This window comes from Paramisgurnus dabryanus, chromosome 2 (assembly GCF_030506205.2).
Source record: "Paramisgurnus dabryanus chromosome 2, PD_genome_1.1, whole genome shotgun sequence".
NCBI classification, from domain to species: domain Eukaryota; kingdom Metazoa; phylum Chordata; class Actinopteri; order Cypriniformes; family Cobitidae; genus Paramisgurnus; species Paramisgurnus dabryanus.
Genome location: NC_133338.1, coordinates 56,547,683 through 56,566,463, shown reverse-complemented (window position 1 = coordinate 56,566,463; position 18,781 = coordinate 56,547,683). Strand labels below are relative to the sequence as shown.

The 18,781-nt window shown below is 37.2% G+C and overlaps 1 protein-coding gene across 3 annotated transcripts in view; it reads left to right on the top strand.

The window, feature by feature from the left end:
• The window catches only part of lrp4 (low density lipoprotein receptor-related protein 4), a 111,624-nt gene that overhangs the window by 50,223 nt on the left and 42,620 nt on the right, over nt 1–18,781 (top strand). For all 3 annotated transcript variants that reach the window (XM_065261863.2, XM_065261862.2, XM_065261864.2), the window contains exons 2-4: nt 9,065–9,211; nt 13,215–13,331; nt 17,582–17,695. In XM_065261863.2, the coding sequence (XP_065117935.1) occupies nt 9,065–9,211; nt 13,215–13,331; nt 17,582–17,695 (378 nt within the window). The remainder of the gene's footprint in view (nt 1–9,064; nt 9,212–13,214; nt 13,332–17,581; nt 17,696–18,781) is intronic.

Genomic DNA, 18,781 nt, shown 5'->3' with positions numbered 1-18,781 from the left:
TCACTGAGCTATTACTTTAAAATCACTGATCCAGACATATCTTCACATTGAAGCAACAAACTTGTGAGTTGAGGCATCTACTACAGTTTCTCTCTTCTTTCATGTTTATGGCACCCCGTCATCTATCCCATCAGCCCACTGACTCTCAGCTCTACCTCAAAGGCGTCCAGAAGCGGCCAAGCTCATTAAAAATGTCTGACTGTGATGGAAAACAACTGACATTTAGAGACAAGCCCTTTCTTTTTCCTTCCCAATCTCTCGTTCTTTCTAACCCACTCGGTACGTTTACATCCCCTCCCGTTACTGTACTCCATCATTCAAAACTACACTTCTGGAAACGGATACCCTTGTGTAAATCTCAGGCAAAAATGTGTTTTTCCATTTTCTCTAGGGAGTAAAAATCCAGATTTAGAGGTTCTGGTAGGTTTATACCCACTTGTGAGCCAAAAGCTGTGGATGTTTTGAGGAAATCATGAACATTATACTCATTTCTACGTTTTTATTTTTCACACTAAACAAAGAAAATTAAGTGAAAACAGAGTGTATAGCCTAATGTCAAACGTCACGTTACGCATCAGGGTCCTCTTAAAAAGAAAGCAATGTTTTCATATCACCACAGTGTTTATATATTCTTTGGGGAAACTACTAGATTTAACAACTCCAAGGGATTGATATTCAGTTTCGCTGACCTTGGTACAGCATGAACTTATTGTCAAAAGAATTTCCAGATTCTTGTGTCATTTATGTCCATATGTGTGTAAGAAATGAAACATGTTAATGATTGTGCTCTTCGTAAAGCAATGAATGCATTACATAAGTATCTTACTTCTGAAGCTTTCACTTCACCAGTATTGGATTAAATGCCAGCGTGAGGCATCGCCCGTCAAACCCGCTTGTTTCTCACTGTATATCTGAGATCTTTAGCTGACAGATCTCTGGAAAGATCTGGTATGATGAGGAGTGTGTGGTCGAAGGCTAATTTGATGGGATAGAGATGATAGAGGACGGCATTTTTGCTGCCGTCTCCACATGGGAGAGATTCCAGCTGTAGAGCTTTTCAGCAAATGAAGGGACAGAGATGAAAAGATGTGGTGGATCATTCATGTACGGGCAGACTAAATCTAAAGCTCTTATTGTTTACGTGATCTCTCTCTCTCGCTCTTAATTGGTCTCTTCAGCTTTGCAGTGTTTGTCCTCTTTGAGCGAAGATAAGACATGAATCGCTCGGGTGGGTTTAGCTCACCTTTGTGCTGCCTAAATCTTTTTATCCCCACCCTGATTGCTGCATTTTTACACCACCTGCACCTACATTGACTTTAAAGAGTATTTGGACGCTCTTTATTCTGGAATATACATTTTGAATTCATGACATTAGCTTGGCATTGATGAATGTTTACATGCACGCTTTTTTATCAATACAAATCCATTCAGCCATACTGCAGATTTTAGTCATGTTTACATGTACTCTAAACCCTGCGTGTGTGCATCAAGTCATATCTCAAACAAAATTGGCACGCATGTGTCGTGTGGGTTTAGTGTAGGAGCGAGAAGCTTGTGAATGTTCTCGGTGGATGTGTTTGATAAAGCCATTGAGACTGCAAAAGTTTTAAATCCGTAATTGCCGATTCAAATATATGCCAATGAAGCTTTCCTCTAATGTTTTTTAATGAAGAAAAGATGTAGTAGCTTTAAACTTGTGTAAACATATTAGCCTCCGACTGACTCATCTTTACAAAGAACCTCAGGCAGCTGGTTCAAAGAAAAGAGGCCTTGGTGGTTTTTCCAGGTTTTTCCAGCGAGTTTTCCAGGTCTTTACATTGGCACTGTTCTATCTCAGTGAGTTTGTTGGATCTGGATGGCTTAGATTTGGGTCTGCACAGAAAGGTCTGTTCACTTTATACAACACCATACCAGATGAGCTTGCGGTTCTAGAAGAGTCTGAACAATTTGTTTTATCCTTTAATTGCCAAATTAAAATGTAAGTCTTATTACGAGCTTGGACGATTACAAAGCTTTTGTCTGTACAAGATAGTTTGTCATTTGTTGGAAATTGACCAAATTTAAACTAAATGACAAAATTTGAAGCAAAACGTTTTGGGCAGAAATTTATTTTTAAAGTTTGTCATTTGTTTGTAGATTTAAGATCAAGTACTGCATGCTGACTTGTGCGATTAAGTAGTTATTAGAATTTAGTATAGTTATTATTTTTTAGTTGAGTTACTCTTTATTTATTACACGGCTCTCTGGAATGCTTGATTCTGATTGGTCAGTTGAGACATTTGCAGGTTCGTTCTTTTCAAATAATAACCGCTCCAAAATAATAACGCATAGCCGGACTACTTGCACGAGTAAAATCGCTCCGCGCCAATAAAGATCAATAAAGATTACTGTCTGTTTGGCGCCATCTTGTGACAAACACTCGACAACCACGACAAGACACAGAGAGCTTACTGAGACTGAACTTGACAAAATAGAGCATGACCGCTACGAAGCCAACACACAAAAAATACAGAATGGGCATTAAAACTTCTCAAAGACTGGCTAAAAGAGAAAAAAATGGAGACAGACAAGTATGAAGCAGAGGATCTTAATAAGGTATTACGATCATTTTATGCATCTGTGCAAAGTTTCGCGGAAGGATAAAAATGTTAATTTAAAACAAATATGCCAATAAAATGTTTCAAATTCATATTCATGTCCAGTTTTTTTTTCTTTTGTGGCAAGTAGCCGTTTAATAAGCGGGATAATGTAGAGGCAGCCGGTAGTTATTGGGAAATAAGCCCCTTCAGTGTGATACAAGACCCTCCGCTTCGCGTCGGGTCCTGATCACACTGTCGGGGCTTATTTCCCAATAACTACCGGCTGCCTCTACATTATCCCTTACTTAGCCTTTGTCAATGTGTTTTGTGGTTTGGTGCTTTTAACCGTTGTATAAATGGCAACAATATTATAGAGATATAGACGTTTTCAGCAGTAACAACATAAATAAACGGCTTTGTGGATTAAAAGTAACTTCCGGTAATCTCAGTAAAGAATCAATAACAGTCTTTATTTCTAATAACAAGCTCAATAAACAAGAAGTAGATTGTTCATGAAGTAGATCTAAGTTCAAATCATAGCTAAAGCGTATTAAAAACTACACTGAGCTAATGTTACTGTGTAAAATGTAGGGCTGGGTATTGGCAAGGGGCTCACGATACATAGATCATGATACAATGTATCACGGTGCGATACAATAAGTTGCATGTTGCGATACATTGCAATACTTTTTCTTTTTTTTCATATAAAAAATGCAAAAAATAGAGCTAACTTTTTAAGTTTTTTTTTTTTTTTTTTTTAAAGCCAAAGTGCTTCCACACGTCGACTTTGAAAGCTGCAGGTGTTTTAATTATTTTTTTTGCCATTTTCTCACTCCCGCTAACTTCTGAGACATTGGCCAAATGGCCGCATATGACAGACAACTGGACAGCGACAACTACAGCAGTGGCGGAGGAGGTTGTTTGATGCACACAGAGGAATTTGATGGGGAAAAAATGTCGCTAGTAGAGATCGAAATATCAATACACTATTGTGGAATAAATGTATCACGATAGTTAAGTGTATCGATATTTTTGCACAGCCCTAGTAAAATGTGTACTATATAATATACAATGTTAACTATGGATCGACTGCCAAACTTCCCTTCACATAGCAGTGTTCCATGATCGTCGTCTCCCCTCATCTTTAGGAAACAAAAACTAATTATTTTTGACGCGGTATTCAGAGTTCAGTTTAGCCACTAGTCAGACATTTAAACAAACAGAAACTGGAAGTTAAGTTCCTTCCAGATGCGTATCTGCGACAACGCACGTGCATCCAATGAAATTCCGTATCCGTGAAATAAATTGTCAAACATACGTTTTTTTCTATTCCTTGTATTCCGCGTAAATGAATAAATAAAATAAATAAAAAATGTAAATAAGTGGGCATGGCCAACTCGTGTGTGTCTCTCTTTCTTGCTTTCTTACTTTCTCTTCATGGAGAGAGCTGAGCCGCCAAATAAAGAAAGCACTTTCTGCGCATAACTATTTTAATTGTTTCAAAGTTTTCTGAACTTAAGGCAAGCTAAGACAAAAATTGCGTTTAAATCAGCGACAAGACAACCTCAAAACAGACTCCATGATCATCACCTCACCTGTCATATTTATCATCTACAGGTATTTTCCCTGTCTGGTTTGTGCCTATTTATACTTGTTCGTTTTATATGCCTATTTGTAATGTTATCTATGCATAAATACAAAAACAATGCATACAATATCTTCAAAAGCCTACAAAATAAATAACTGATTCATAAACAAGATTCTGTCTATTAAGACTTATCTTTTGTTATCTTTAACTTTTAACTGTGGTGAGCATTTAGCTAAAAGCTAATTAGTGCAAATTTCTAAGCTGAAAGGCATATCGTGAAATAAAGTGACTCATTCTGTGAAATGGATTTTTGGTCATACCGCCCACCCCAAGTACCTCTTGCTTTGATGTTCTGTTGCCAGATGAGCCTCTTGTGTCCAAATACCTTCGGGGTAACTGTATATATGAGCATATTTCTAATTTATCTCTGAAACTGTCTCTCTTCTCCAAAGATATCAAGGCTATAGCAGAGTTTTGACTTTGAAACAGAAATGGCAAGTCTTTAAAGCACACATGATGAATGTCTTGCTCTATTTAGTGGCTAAACATGGCATTATAACTCAATCTTCCTCAAGAGACTGGCTGTAATTATTTGAGCGAGTAAAAGAGAAACCCAGAGTCGTGCGGTTCTCTCAGCTGGCTTCCTCATGTTTGCATTTGACTTCTCTCTTTCTCTTTGTGAAGATGCTGCTTTCACTGTCTAATCCTGCATTCTGACCCAGGACATCAATGCGTAATACAATGCATATGACACTTTTCAATGCATGAAAATCTCTGAATGCACACAAATCAATTCTCATGAAACTCATAGACGTGGTAAACCACAAATATATGATGGAAGGGTGGTGGACCGGAATAGTTATTAAAAAACATTGACTGTTTTCCCTTGAAATGAAACTTTTCCTGACCTCATTTGGAAATGTTTTTGAGCCCATAGGAGATTGGAAGGGTTGAAGGTTTCTAACACATTTTGTGGTGAGTTGTAATGGTCATTTTGGTTTGAACAAATTGGATGTTTCGTTGAAACTCATTCGATGTAGGCACCGGTCAAAAGTTTGCACACACCCACTTTTTCTCTTATTATTGTTATTGCTTTCCATATACTACAATAGTTAAGTCATCTAAACCTTAAAATCACACATATAAACGTATACTGTAAGAATTATATAGTGTTACCTAGATAACAGCTCTGTTGTCCACCAGCTTCATGAAGTGTGTTATGGGACGTCCGTAAACAGCTTTGGAGTTTATATGCATGCTGGGATTTTCCAATTTCCAAACTATTTTCTGACAAAAACACACACCTTAAGATCAAAAGGTTTTTGAGATCATTTAAAATAAGTTCATCAAGTGTTTCCAGACATTTGGCTGGTTGTGTACGCCATTTTCCAAGAATTGGCGTCAATATCTCCAAACAGCTTTGGACAAAAAATTTGACTTACAATAAGCATGATTTGCTTTGTGTAAAACTAATTTGTTGTTTTTTTCTTTTGTTTACAATCTGGTCTCAGGCTTGCAGTAAAAGACAGTAAAGAAATGACTGTGTGTGTGTTTCCTCTCATCTTCCTCTGATGTGATTTATATCTGAAGCTGTCTGAAGACTCACTCATTGTGTGGGGTGTGTGTGTAATAGAAAACTTGTGTTATATATCCCACAATGTCGTCATATTACCTCATACACATTCTCTACTCATGTGGAAAAACAGGTTTTATTGCTTGTCACTTATGTTATAATTTATCGAGCACAACAGCGCCCACTTATTCAGTGGGTTTACTTCAGGATCTACTGTCATTTTTAGCCATAAGGAGTTCAGAAAAACTCAAACAAAACTAATTACACAAACTTTGATAGGAAGCAAAAATGTTTAAGGTAGAAATGTGACCCTGGACCAGAAAACCAGTCATAAAACCAGTCATAATTGAGTTCTATACATCATAAGCTTTCCATTGATGTATGGTTTGTTAGGATAGGACAATATTTGGCTGAGATAAGGGATGTAAATTAATGCAATTCCCAATATTTGATGATTTGTTTTAAATTAACGATGGAATAATCGTTAACTTTAATAGTGCAATAAGCCTTTACTGCTGTGGCATATAGCCAATGACATAAAAGTGTGCGTATATGGCAATCAAACCGCCAGCTTCTTCATGCGATTTAAACGTTGTAAAATGATAGTAAAATGAGTCAATGTATTTGGAAAATCATTAATTTAAACTTTTCTCGTAATGATATATAATGAACAATACACACGGTGTATAACTTCCCTTATATGCGCACTCTGGCAACAGTCGCATGTAAGTCAATGCATCTATGTCAGAATAAAGGTTTCATTATCATCAAGTGTTATTTTACTAGTTGTTCACCTCGCTTTTCGAGTTGTTGATACAATGTTTGTTGTAATTATATCCAAGAAGCACACAAATTGCACTTTTCCCGTCGTCACCTCCATCTTGGACATGCGGTGCGCTTTCAGCAGAGATACTTTAGTTATGGAGATGACAACCTTCGGTATTCTACCATTAGAAAACCTGCAAAAGTCAACTTGGCTAGCGTGCAGAGCCTCAGTCAGTCAATAATGATCAGTTACATCTGTTACAGGCGTTAAGATTGTTTTGACAATTAGTTACAGTTTACATTTTACAGTTTCTTGCCATAATTGAAGATAGATTTTAATTTGTTCATAAAAAAACGGCCTCTGGTCACCTTCCCTGTGTTAGCAGCGTTTTTATGCCAAGCTTGCATTCTTCCCTAGAAAGGGTCATTGTTTTTAGAGGCATCAAATTCGCGTCTACTGCGCGTAGTTGGACGCTTGAACATTTGGAGTGTACTCGCTTCATTCTCGTGTGAATTTCTAGTCATCGAGACATTCACGCAGAAATTTGCTTCATGGGAGGGGCTTCTGCGACTCCGCTTGCTTCCTGCAATCACTTCACTACTAAAGCAAGCTCCTGATTGGTTAACGCAGTGCGTTTTTCCACCGAAGTTAAAATTTTTCAACTTGTGCGTTTCCCGTGGCAATGCTCAATTCGCACCATTCCCGTGAACTAGACGCACCGCGAGACCTCCAGACACGCATCAACACACCTATATTTTGACTTAAAGGCAGGATAGGCAGGAATTATCTAAAAAAACTTTTTTACAAATTTGTTTAAACTGTCTTTATATACCAATACATAAGTAAAATGTAAGTACTCTGAAGAAGAGAGTATAAAAATCGAGTGTGTGTAAACCTCTCACCACTGTATCAATATATACAATACTATGTATATAGCCTATTAATAGACAGTGCAGGTCTATAGATTATAAATGTGACTGATGCTCGCGGCCGTTCTCCGATGGATTCAGGTTTTACATACAATATTAATCAGACTTGGGACCCGAAGTAATGAACTAGGACCGACCCGGACCCGACTGACCATTTAAAATATAAACCCGGAACCGTACGGGTCCCGCGTCCTCAGTGAAGAAAGACCGCTAATGGTAAAACTCTGCTAAAGTTCAGAAACATGAAAGGATACAATGTGGCACTGAGGTTGCTTCGCGTCGCACCCAATTCATTGAGAAACAGAGAGCACGTGAACGGACACTCAACGGGAGAGACACAACATGCTTGCACGCAAAATGAAGCCAACTTAGATGCTATAAACACATATGCACATAAGCATATGCGACTATTTTGGTCGCAGTGTAGTTCCCTGGCTGCTCCGTATGTGCTGCAGTTGATCCAGTTTGTCGCGCTGGATGATGAGTTTATGACGCGTACATCATCTTCACGGTCACCCGACCCCCACCTCTCTCCCTCTCCCCTCTCTCCTCTCTCTCTCTCTCTCCCCTCTCTCTCCTCTCTCTCTTCCTCTTCTCTCTCTCTCTCTCATCTTCTCTCTCTCTCTCTCTCTCCTCTCTCTCTCTCTCTCTCTCTCCTCTCTCTCTCTCCCCTCCTCTCTCTCTCTCTCTCTCTCTCTCTCTCCTCTCTCTCTCTCTCCTCTCCTCTCTCTCTCTCTCTCTCTCTCTCTCTCTCTCAATTTCAATTTTCAATTTAAAGAACTTTAAATTCTCTCTCTCTCTCTCTCTCTCTTCTCTCTCTCAATTTCAATTTTTTTTTTTCAATTTAAAGAACTTTATTGGCATGATTGTGTCACTTACAATATAGCCAAAGCATTATACATAAAACAAGAAACATACAATAACACAATATTAACAAACATTAAGGTGCAATTAAGCTAAGGTGCGTGGGTGATGGATGAAGTACTACTGCAAATAAAATAAAATAGAATCAGAGGATATTTACAATATAAAGTAGACTTTGAAATATAAACATATGAAGTATACAAATGTACATTTATGGGGGCAGATGAGAGGTAAAATAAAAATACTGTACAAGATCAGGGCTGTGGATTATTTCTGATGGTGTGCAACTGATAAATGAATTTAGCAGCAGCTGATGGGTGTCTGTCTTCCCCCAGTAACATCTTCATTTGATCTGAATCTGAAGAGCTATGAAACTCTCTCTCTCTCTCTCTCTCTCTCTCAAAAAAACACGGGTCATCCAGTCGAGTTCAGAAAATACGGAAGTTCGTAAAGTTTTTTTTTCCTGGGCGGGTCGCAATTTACCTGGGCGCACCGCCCAAGTAGAGCCTATATATGGGAAACACTGGAATATTTTTAAAAGTTTGTGAACACAGTAAAGTTGGATTCGTTGACATAAATGAACAATGTATTTCTACAGGTTTAATTCAACTTTTGTAATAATTATTAATACAAATATCAGACAGGCCATGAACAGTGAACAAATGTATATGAATCCATCTCTTTATTTGATAAAAATTTTTTATTGATTTATTTGATTCTTGATTCCTGATTTGATAAATGAACATGACTGTATGTGTGTTTCAGGTGTGTTAAGCGGTGCCGAATGCTCGTGTGGACGAAATCACTTCACATGTGCAGTCAGTGCGTTTGGAGAGTGTACATGCATCCCTGCACAGTGGCAGTGTGACGGCGACAACGACTGCGGTGATCACAGCGACGAGGATGGCTGCAGTGAGTCGTGCACACACAAACAACTGATACTTAAATGACTGAAACAAAAATTTTACCAAGTAAATGATATTCTTGACACCCTCAAACATTATTCAATAGTGGTCGACCTATATGGGATTTTAAATGGTCGAAACAATGTAGCTGATTGGCCAATATGAGGTTGATGTAAGACGATTATAATTACAGTAAATCACAGACAAATAGAAAATTGGTCAAAATGAATAAACATTTGTTATGCAAAATATTTATAAATATACTTTTTTTTAAGTGTTTGAAACATTTTAAAAGACATCTGAAGAGCTTACAGTTAGATGCAAAATCTTACAGGTATGCATGCATGCTGAGTAGGGATGTGTGAGACTAGTCGACTAAACGCTACAGCTGCCACTAGTCGACACCTAAAACAGTAGTCGACTACACAAAAAATCCAAATATTCTATTGTTCAAATTACTGTTCATTTTATTTCGATTAAAACCATAATTTTAACGTAACAGGTTAAAGTGAAATATTTGAAATACATAATAAATTATTTTAAATAGTGTATCTAAGCAGAAACTAAATCATTTACCTCACGTGAAAATTTTTTTTTTATGTAAGATATGTAGGGCCTTACAATCTGTTGTCCTGAATTTAAGAAAAAAGAAATCGCATATCAACCAATCTCATCAGTCACCCGCTAGTATATCCTTTTTGCAAGGAGTCAAATCAGAGTAGTGCTGCACTAACACGCTTTTCATTTCTCTCTGAAACCACATAGGTTTTGATTTTGCTATAGTGCCCATCAAAGACTTGACAACCCAGGTTACAGCCTTTTGTTTTGCATGATTTTATTAATGAAACACATTTTAGGTGTTAAAGTCAGGTGCTTATAGTCTGTTGAAATGAAACCTGTTGAAGCTCTATGTTTCTTCTGTTTACCTGTATTTCTGTGATAGGTAATAAAACACACGGAAAATAACTGGCATTTGTATAACTTCTAATGGTTAAAAAATATTTAATGCAAAATTTGCCAAATTCTATGAGGTTTCGAGCTTTTAATGGCTGGATTGCGCCCTCATTTTCCACACCGCAGAAATTATACAAGCCATGTCATGCCAAATTGGCATAGCCTATAAGCTAATATTTACACTGACTTTACCCATAATCAGCAAAAGCACTTACAGTAGCTGTTAGCAGATGAGATATTACAGCAGCCTGAAGCAAGCAAAAGTCCATCACGTCATTTACTTCACCTCTCACACGCTGTGATCCCATTTGCTCTAAATAAATAACTGAGCTATTGAGAGAGAGCTGTGACATGATGTTGCGTTTATTAAAGGTGCCAAAGAATGCATTGAAATAATCTGTTAAATTGTTCTCTGATATCTACATAGAAGGTTTGTGTATTTATTAGGTGCAAAAAAAAAGAGTCAGTTTTACATGTTCATTTACATGTTCATTTACATGTTCATTTGCCTTTAGAATGAAATGGTCTATTTTTACCTTTTTTAAAAGGGTCATGAATAATAGCATTGAGCTCTGCTCTGATTGGATGTTTCTCCTTCAGTAGCTCTGTGTGTATGTAAACAGATCTTATGTTTGAGTCCGGATCAGATTTTGAGGAATGATCTATTGTTTGGAGATTGCTAATGGACGTTTCTGAGTGATAAGTTTGTGTTTTTTCAGTATGGACCTGCAAAACGTAACTTTAACGTCAATAGTAGAACTTCAGCCTAAACGCTAGCACATAGCATTAACTAGCATATAGCACTAACTTAGCACCCACAACTTTGTTTTTAGCATTGTAACAACATTGAAATTAATTTATTGTGTAATTTAATGTTGAGGCGTACATCACGAGTGACGTTGGTGTTATGTCGCGATTGGTCTGTTTTCCAGCGGTCTTTTGCATGCATGAGGTTTACATAAAAAGGAGGAAACAATCGTGTTTGAGGCTCACGATATTAACTTTTTTTATTCATCTACGCCTAAATACAGTTTTACATTCTAACGGTACCTTTACGTTTTATTTGTATCATCTTAGTGGTAGAAGTAGCATTACAAACGCTATTCCAGGAAATGTCTAGAGGAATATTTATATCGCCGTTCCTTGGATTGTTTCAGGTATTTTCATGATAATAAAATAATATTTAGAATGATTTTGTTTAACAAGTGTTGATTTTTTAAATGCACGTTATAAAAAATCTGACTCGTAATGATTTTAGATTGATAAGGTCTTCTTACTGACCAAAATGCCATAGTACACGCACAAGCTGCGCATGAAACAAAAAATCGCAGCCTTGCGATTCAGAATCAATTTTAGACGGGTCTTTTTAATGGGACACACGATTTATTGTTACAGCCCTAGTGTTAGCATGTTTCTTGCTGTTAACAGTTATTTGGAGAGAGAATGCTTCATTGAGTCTGAATAGCTTTATACCAGGGTGGAAAATTATCACGTTAAGTTTGGAGCTGGCGCATCAGAACATGTTAAACAATAATAATACAAGCGCACCAAATATGTGACCTTTATTTAGCTGCAATAATGATGGGGTGGTTGTTTATTAATAAATGATGGATCGTATTCATACACGACGCACGTTACACACGCAGGTTTTTGGACTGTCTTCGGTGCATTTTATCCTTTAAACTAGTCGACTACAAACGTTTTGCTTAAACGACTGTTAAATTAGTCACAGCGCACATCCGTAATGCTAAGGCCATCATAGACAGATGTGTTTTATGTACTTTAACATTTCAGGTTTCTTCATAAAGCTTGATGTATAAATGATGTAGACAATTCAGATTCATGGTGTGTTTGCTCATCAGACGTCTATTAAAAGAACATGAAGCTGAATTGAGAGACGTCTTTTCGTGTGACTTTCAGAAGGATTGTGCTCAAGGCTAATTGTCATGGCAACACACTTTCCTGTCAACCAGTAAACCAGTACACGTCTATATTTCGAAGCACTATAGGGAGTATTTCACCTCAACTAAAATAGTAAAATTTGTTACTCTGTTGTGTCATTTTAAACCTTTTTTCATCGGATGAACACCAGAGGAGATTGAATATCCAGCGTGCTTCTTTCCAAGCTGTGAACATAAGTGGGGACCTCATAAATTTTGAATATAGTGCACAAGTCCAAACCAGTCACCATTTGTTTTATTGTATGAAAACAAGTACCGGACATTCTGATAAACCTCATAATGGGAAAATAATGACAGGATTGGATTTTGGATTTGGATTTTCTAACATTCCTGGGAGACTGGGCAACGTATTGAAGCTCATCTCACGGTGAGGTGAAAGTATGCATTGAGCTGTTGGACGTCTGCCATGACCATCTCGCGAAGAGTTGAAAGTATGTGCTGGTGTTTTGAGCTCCTCCAGGAATCAGATGAAATGAGATGTGAGAGATGAAAATCTTTAAACAACGTTTGCTCAACGTTTAAATGACTGCAAAAAATTCTTAGTTGCTCCAACTGTATTCTTAAACAGTATGTGCATGGTATATAATGAATATTGTATGATTGTTGCATTTGGGATCCCTGGATGACCTGCGATATTTTCTTACAACAAAAAGTCTGTGGAGTACTGTATCCCACAATGCATTCTGCTTGTGCTATTTTTCAATGTGATGAATAGCAAAAGGAAAACAAAAGCACGCACACTGACATCACATTGGTGCTCCACTAAAAGTCATATTTGAAAAGTATAAGTAAAGTCAACACACCAAAGCTCCAAAGATTTCTTTAATAAAAGACTTTCGCATGGCGTGTGAATGGAAAAACTGTGATATCAGCCACAAGGTTTTCTAACTTTCGATGCTGCTACTGTCCTGGTTCTGTAAAACTAAATATAAGCACTCGCACCGTGATTAAAAACTGGAAATGATTTATAACAGATTATTAAGACACATGATAAGAAGATATATTTGATGTGTTTATTCAAGCAAGTGTTGTACTCTTTCAAATTTGTTTCTGATTTCGTCTAATATGTGTTTTGTTTGTATGTAATTTTTACAGTATTGCCCACCTGCTCGCCGCTGGACTTTCACTGTGATAATGGGAAATGTATTCGTCGCTCATGGTTGTGTGACGGAGACAACGATTGTGAGGACGACTCGGATGAACAGGACTGTCGTAAGTACATTTACGTGTAGTTTAAAGATTTATTCAGGACTGATAGTATTCTCTGAGTTTACTTCAATATTCTGCATGTAAATTTTGATGTATCACGACAAACTATATATCGTTGGAAAGGTCTAATGCTGCTTTCACACTAGCTGCGGTAGAGGCATCAAGCGCGAAGGATTTCAATGTTAAGTCAATGTGAAGACGTGTTGACGTGCGTCTGGAGGTCTTGTGGCACGATTGATGTGATTAGCGTGGAGTGCTAGACGCGATTCCGCCTTGCGAATTGAGCGTTGCCGCGGGAAACCCGCGAGTTGAAAAATTTTAACTTTGGTGGAAAAACGTGCAGCGTTAACCAATCAGGAGCTTGCTCTAGTAGTGACTTGATCACAGGAAGCAAGCCAAGTAGCAGAAGCCCCTCTCATGATGTGACTAGAATTTGAAGCGAGTAAACTCAAAATGTTGAAGCGTCCAACTACACACGGTAGACGCGAATTTGACGCCTCAAACGCATCTTGTGTGAACCCAGCTTGATGCTGCGTTCACACCAGCCGTGGTAGAGGCGGCAAAAAATGCGCTTTTCGCGCATAGTTGGACAGTTGAGCATTTGAGTGTACTCGCTTCATTTGAGTGTGAAAGTTGCGAGTGAAATTCTATTCATTCAAGACATTCACGTGGAAATTCGTGTCATGGGAGTGGCTTCTGCAACTCTGCTGAGACTCCGCTCGCTTCCTGTTTTCACATCACTACTACATCAAGGTCCTGATTAACGTGGCGCGGAAATCCCAAAGTTAATATTTTTCAACTCGCGTGCTTCCAGCGGCATACGTGCTGCGCCTACCTTGCTTACCGCGCCGCAAGATGGCTAATCGCGTCTTTGCATTAACTTAACATGTAAATCACCCGCACTTGCCACCTCTAATGCGGCTGGTGTAAACGCAGCATAAGAATGTAGTTTTAAATGTAAAACCTTTTAGCAGTAATAATAATGCAGTGACAGTAATTTATTAATTTGTGACAAGAGTATGCAGCAAACCGTTGATTGTTGTTGGTGTTAAAACCACTAAAAGTGTGGCACAAACCTCATTTTTTGTGATAATTTTATGTATAAAATATATACTTTATTGCATTATTTTATTTATTACAATAAATCTAAACTGCTATAACATTTTTTCACCTCCAGTCACAAAAGTGTTATATTATAAATAAAATGCCAGATTTATATTAATTTGATGGTGTACATTACTATCCCCCACCCCAAAAAAAAAAAGGGCTGTGCCGTTTTAAGAATGGATGTACAGTAGTCACAAAGATTCACAAAGGGTCAGAACATCAAATGCAGTTAAGTCATTGTACATGTCATTGTAGTAAACTACCAGATTTCATTGCATGTTAAACTGGTTAAACAACAGCTTGCGTTTTTCCGATGTTTTGACACATCCATCTATTTTGTTCCCTCTGTTTACATTTACTATAGACGCAACTGACTGTTTGTACAGTGATAATATGCCAGACAGCACAGTGCCCACATTCATCTGCAATAAATACATTTACTCAGCGCCGCCCGGTGCAATTGCACAAATATCCAAAAGCCTGAATCAGATCCTATTTCTATAGTTAATATGCGTGTAAGGAAAACGGATATATGGAGAACCTGCCATCAACTGATTGAGTATATATATATATATATATGCCATAATATACGGCATGCGATATCATACATGGTCTCGAGTGATAGTACCAGTCTATATGTGCATAAGAAAGAAAAATGTTAAACTTTCCTTCGCAAGAATTTGTTGCATTGCAGTCCTCACCAGTGAATAGAGAGTTTGTTTGTTTGTGCAGCAGTGAGAGGAAAAAACAAATGGAAATGTTTTGAAGTCAATACGTCTGACCCATATTTCAGCGCTCTGGAGGTAGACCTCATGATGGGGGGTCTGTCTGCCATAAGCTCTCCATGAATTTTTCATAAGCGTGCTTTGTAAGTGTCTCACCATCACGGTCCTCTGCTCATTATTTCAAGCTTCTCTTTGTGTGTCTTGCTGTTGCTGTCGGCCGGTCCTTGTTGTGTTTTATTATTTAAACAGGCGGATGAAATAATTCATGTGTCCTGTGAATTAAGGGTATAAAATAAGAATGAGAAACAGACTGCAGAAGAGTGTGAGGTGTTGGTGAGGGATGTCAGGGTAGAAATTTCTCATTTGATTCGAGTGTGCCATTTGGAATCAGAAACAAACACGAATACTGAGTTTGACTTTCTACGGTGCATGACCTCAGTAAGAAATTGGCGATGAAGTCCTGCTTGGATTTTCCTCAATTACTTTTTGAGTGTTTGATCATAGCGTCTAAAACTTTATAGAGAAAAGCAAAATGCTCATATTATCCATAAGCATCAGGGTCCAAGCAGAGAAAATGACCACAGTTACTACTACACTTAATCATGTGGATCCCTCAACAAATTTTGCGTTGTCATGAAAACGTAACATATGTATTTAAGCACCGCCTTTTTAAACAAGTGATTTTAAGCCATTGAAACACAAACAACAGTGCTAAATGCGCGCGCTGTTTTTGTGTGAGAAAAGCGCGCAGGTCGCACAACCGCAGCTTCTAAGCTTGTGAGCATTTTTGCAGCTCTATTTGCCTTAAACACATATATGCATCAAAATTCATGTCTTTACAAGTATCCTCATAAACATGTCCATTTAGGTCTTAAAAAAAGTAAACAGCTGAAATAGAAAGCACAAGTCTAACAGTAGATTGGATCTGGTCTTAAAGGGGAAGTTACCAAATGTTGCTCTTGTCCGTTTTTGTGAAAATCTCTCACTGCTCTTGACTAAGTCACTTTTCTACCTTTAATAAGATATATAATGAACATCATTCTTTCATCACTGACTGTTTATATTTTAGTGAGCTTGAATTTTGTTTGTTTTTATCTTCTTTTTTTTATGCATGTATAAGTTTTTTTTGTGCATTAAAATTTGTAATAACATAAAAACCTTATTACAAGAAAAAAAATTCTACCGTGATACATATCGTCCACCACTATGCAACCAAATTTGAGCCTTTGCATCGCCCTGCCGCAAATTCCCATTTATCCGCATGTTTGCATTGAATTTCTATGTAATCTACTCGCACAAATAGTTAAATTTACTTCTGGTGTGTACGCAGCACTACACTTATTCATTTGGCAGCCACTTACATTTTTTAAGGCAAGGTGTTTCATTTCAAACCTATGACCTTAGCACTACTAACATAGTGCTCTACCGATTGGTGTTGTAATGCTTGGGAATTTTGGAAGTATTCCAAGTTGGAAAGTTAAGGAATTAAGGAATGGGTGTTTTATACAAATTGTATATCAAATACAAACATTAGTTTCCTCAACATCATCTGTGTGCCACAGTTTCCATATATTCCCATGTAATTTCCATGAAAAGTTTTCAAGATTCCCAGTAATTAATCAGATTCCCTTAACAAAATGTGTTCTGTCACTTTAAACTTTTTTTCTTTTTGTTTGTTTGGTTGCTTAATAAAAGCATTTGGGGCAAAATTGTGTTTATAAAAGTTGTGATATTTCGTTTTTAAATGTTTTCTGGCCTTACGGCTATTCGCAGACATTGGCAATAAAAGTCGCAATGTATTTATTTTAAGTTTTTTGTAGAGGAAAACATTTATTAGTTGAAAGCAGAGATTGTTGAGTAGATTAACTGATCGGGAAGATAAGACTTTGTTTTTTACTTGGAAGATAACGTCTTGTTAAAGAATCTGTTATTGTTGTTGTGTTGAAAGAAAAATAATGTAGTGTTAGTCAGGTAAATCTTTTACTGTGATGTGTAGGTGATGAAGGGTTGGTATTGTGTCCAAATGACACAACAGCAATCATACACAATTTCCCATCAGAGGATGCACAAGAGCAAACTCATCTCAATTTCAGCAAAAGGTGTGAGATTCAGAGAAACCTTCACTCAACGCTTGGGTGAATTTGTGCTGGAAGATTGTGTTATTAGGGGCACAAAAATTACACCCTTAATAAATATCTTAATAAAAGATAGTTAAATAATTCACCTAAAGATTTAAGTCTAGTTAGCTGTGGTTTTGTCTTCAAGGAGACTTAAACTATTTATTAACTGTAAACTCTTGAAGGAAGCAAAATGGTTTTCATTTTCAGCTGTTCATTTGTTCACTGCTTGAACTCATTACTGACATCTGTTTCATACCTGTTGCGTGTGTGCGTGCGTACGTGTGTGTGTTTGTGCGTGCAGCTCCACGGGAATGCGAGGAAGATGAATTTCACTGTCAGAATGGATATTGTATCCGGAGTCTTTGGCACTGTGATGGAGATAATGACTGCGGTGATAACAGTGATGAACAGTGTGGTAAGTTTCAACTTACTTCACAATCATTTACATCCTCCGGCTCTGATCCGTCTCTACTAAACATGTCTTTAATATAAGAAGTATAGTTTACATGCTGAAGGTTGTTATAGGATTACTTCACTGGAGATTTAAGGTTTAAGTTTTCAGTGTGCTGTCGTATGATTGGATCCAAAGTACATTTAAAATGAAAATAGCAGTTCATAATAAATGTATATATCTAAACTTATTAAAAGAGGATACTAAATCAAAATAGGAACAATTTTGTATTTGCAATAAATACATAGCACATAAACTCCTGCGGGGCCTTTATAGAAGAAACTCAAGCTAACATTAGCTATAGAGTTTCTCGATTACATAAGATACTTTAATTGCATTTGAATAGTTTTATGTTTTATGAGTTCTGGCCGTACATCAGGAGCTCATGTTGTTGTGTTGTTTTCATTGATTGATTATATTTCTGTTTTCTGTATGACTTTCTTAGTATTTTTGTCTTGTTTTTATTATTATTTATTATTTGTTATTTTTTTAAGTCATTTTGCTTATCAAGAAAATCTTGATTTAAAGGGACACTCCACTTTTTAAAAAATATGCACATTTTCCAGCTCTCCTACCACTTTTAGCATAGCTTAGCACAATCCATTGAATCTGATTAGACCATTAGCATCACTCTAAAGAATATCCACAGAGTTTGGATATTTTTCCTATTTAAAACTTGACTCTTCTGTAGTTACATTGTGTGCTAAGACAGAAAATTAAAAGTTGTGATTTTCTAGGCAGATATGGTTAGGAACTATACTCTCATTCAGGCATAATAATCAAGGACTTTGCTGTCGTAACATGGGTCCAGCAGGCGGAATGATATTACGCAGCAGACGAAAATAGTCCCCTTGGTAACTTTTTAATAGCAGGGGACTATTTTCGGGCACTGCGTAATATCATTATTGGTTATTTTTTAGCGCGATGCTAATGGTCTAATCAGATTCAATGGATTATGCTAAGCTATGCTAAATGTAGGACTGTCAGACATGGAGATCGGCTAAATGGATTCCAAAACGGTAAACATTAAATGATTAACTCTAGGGTAGC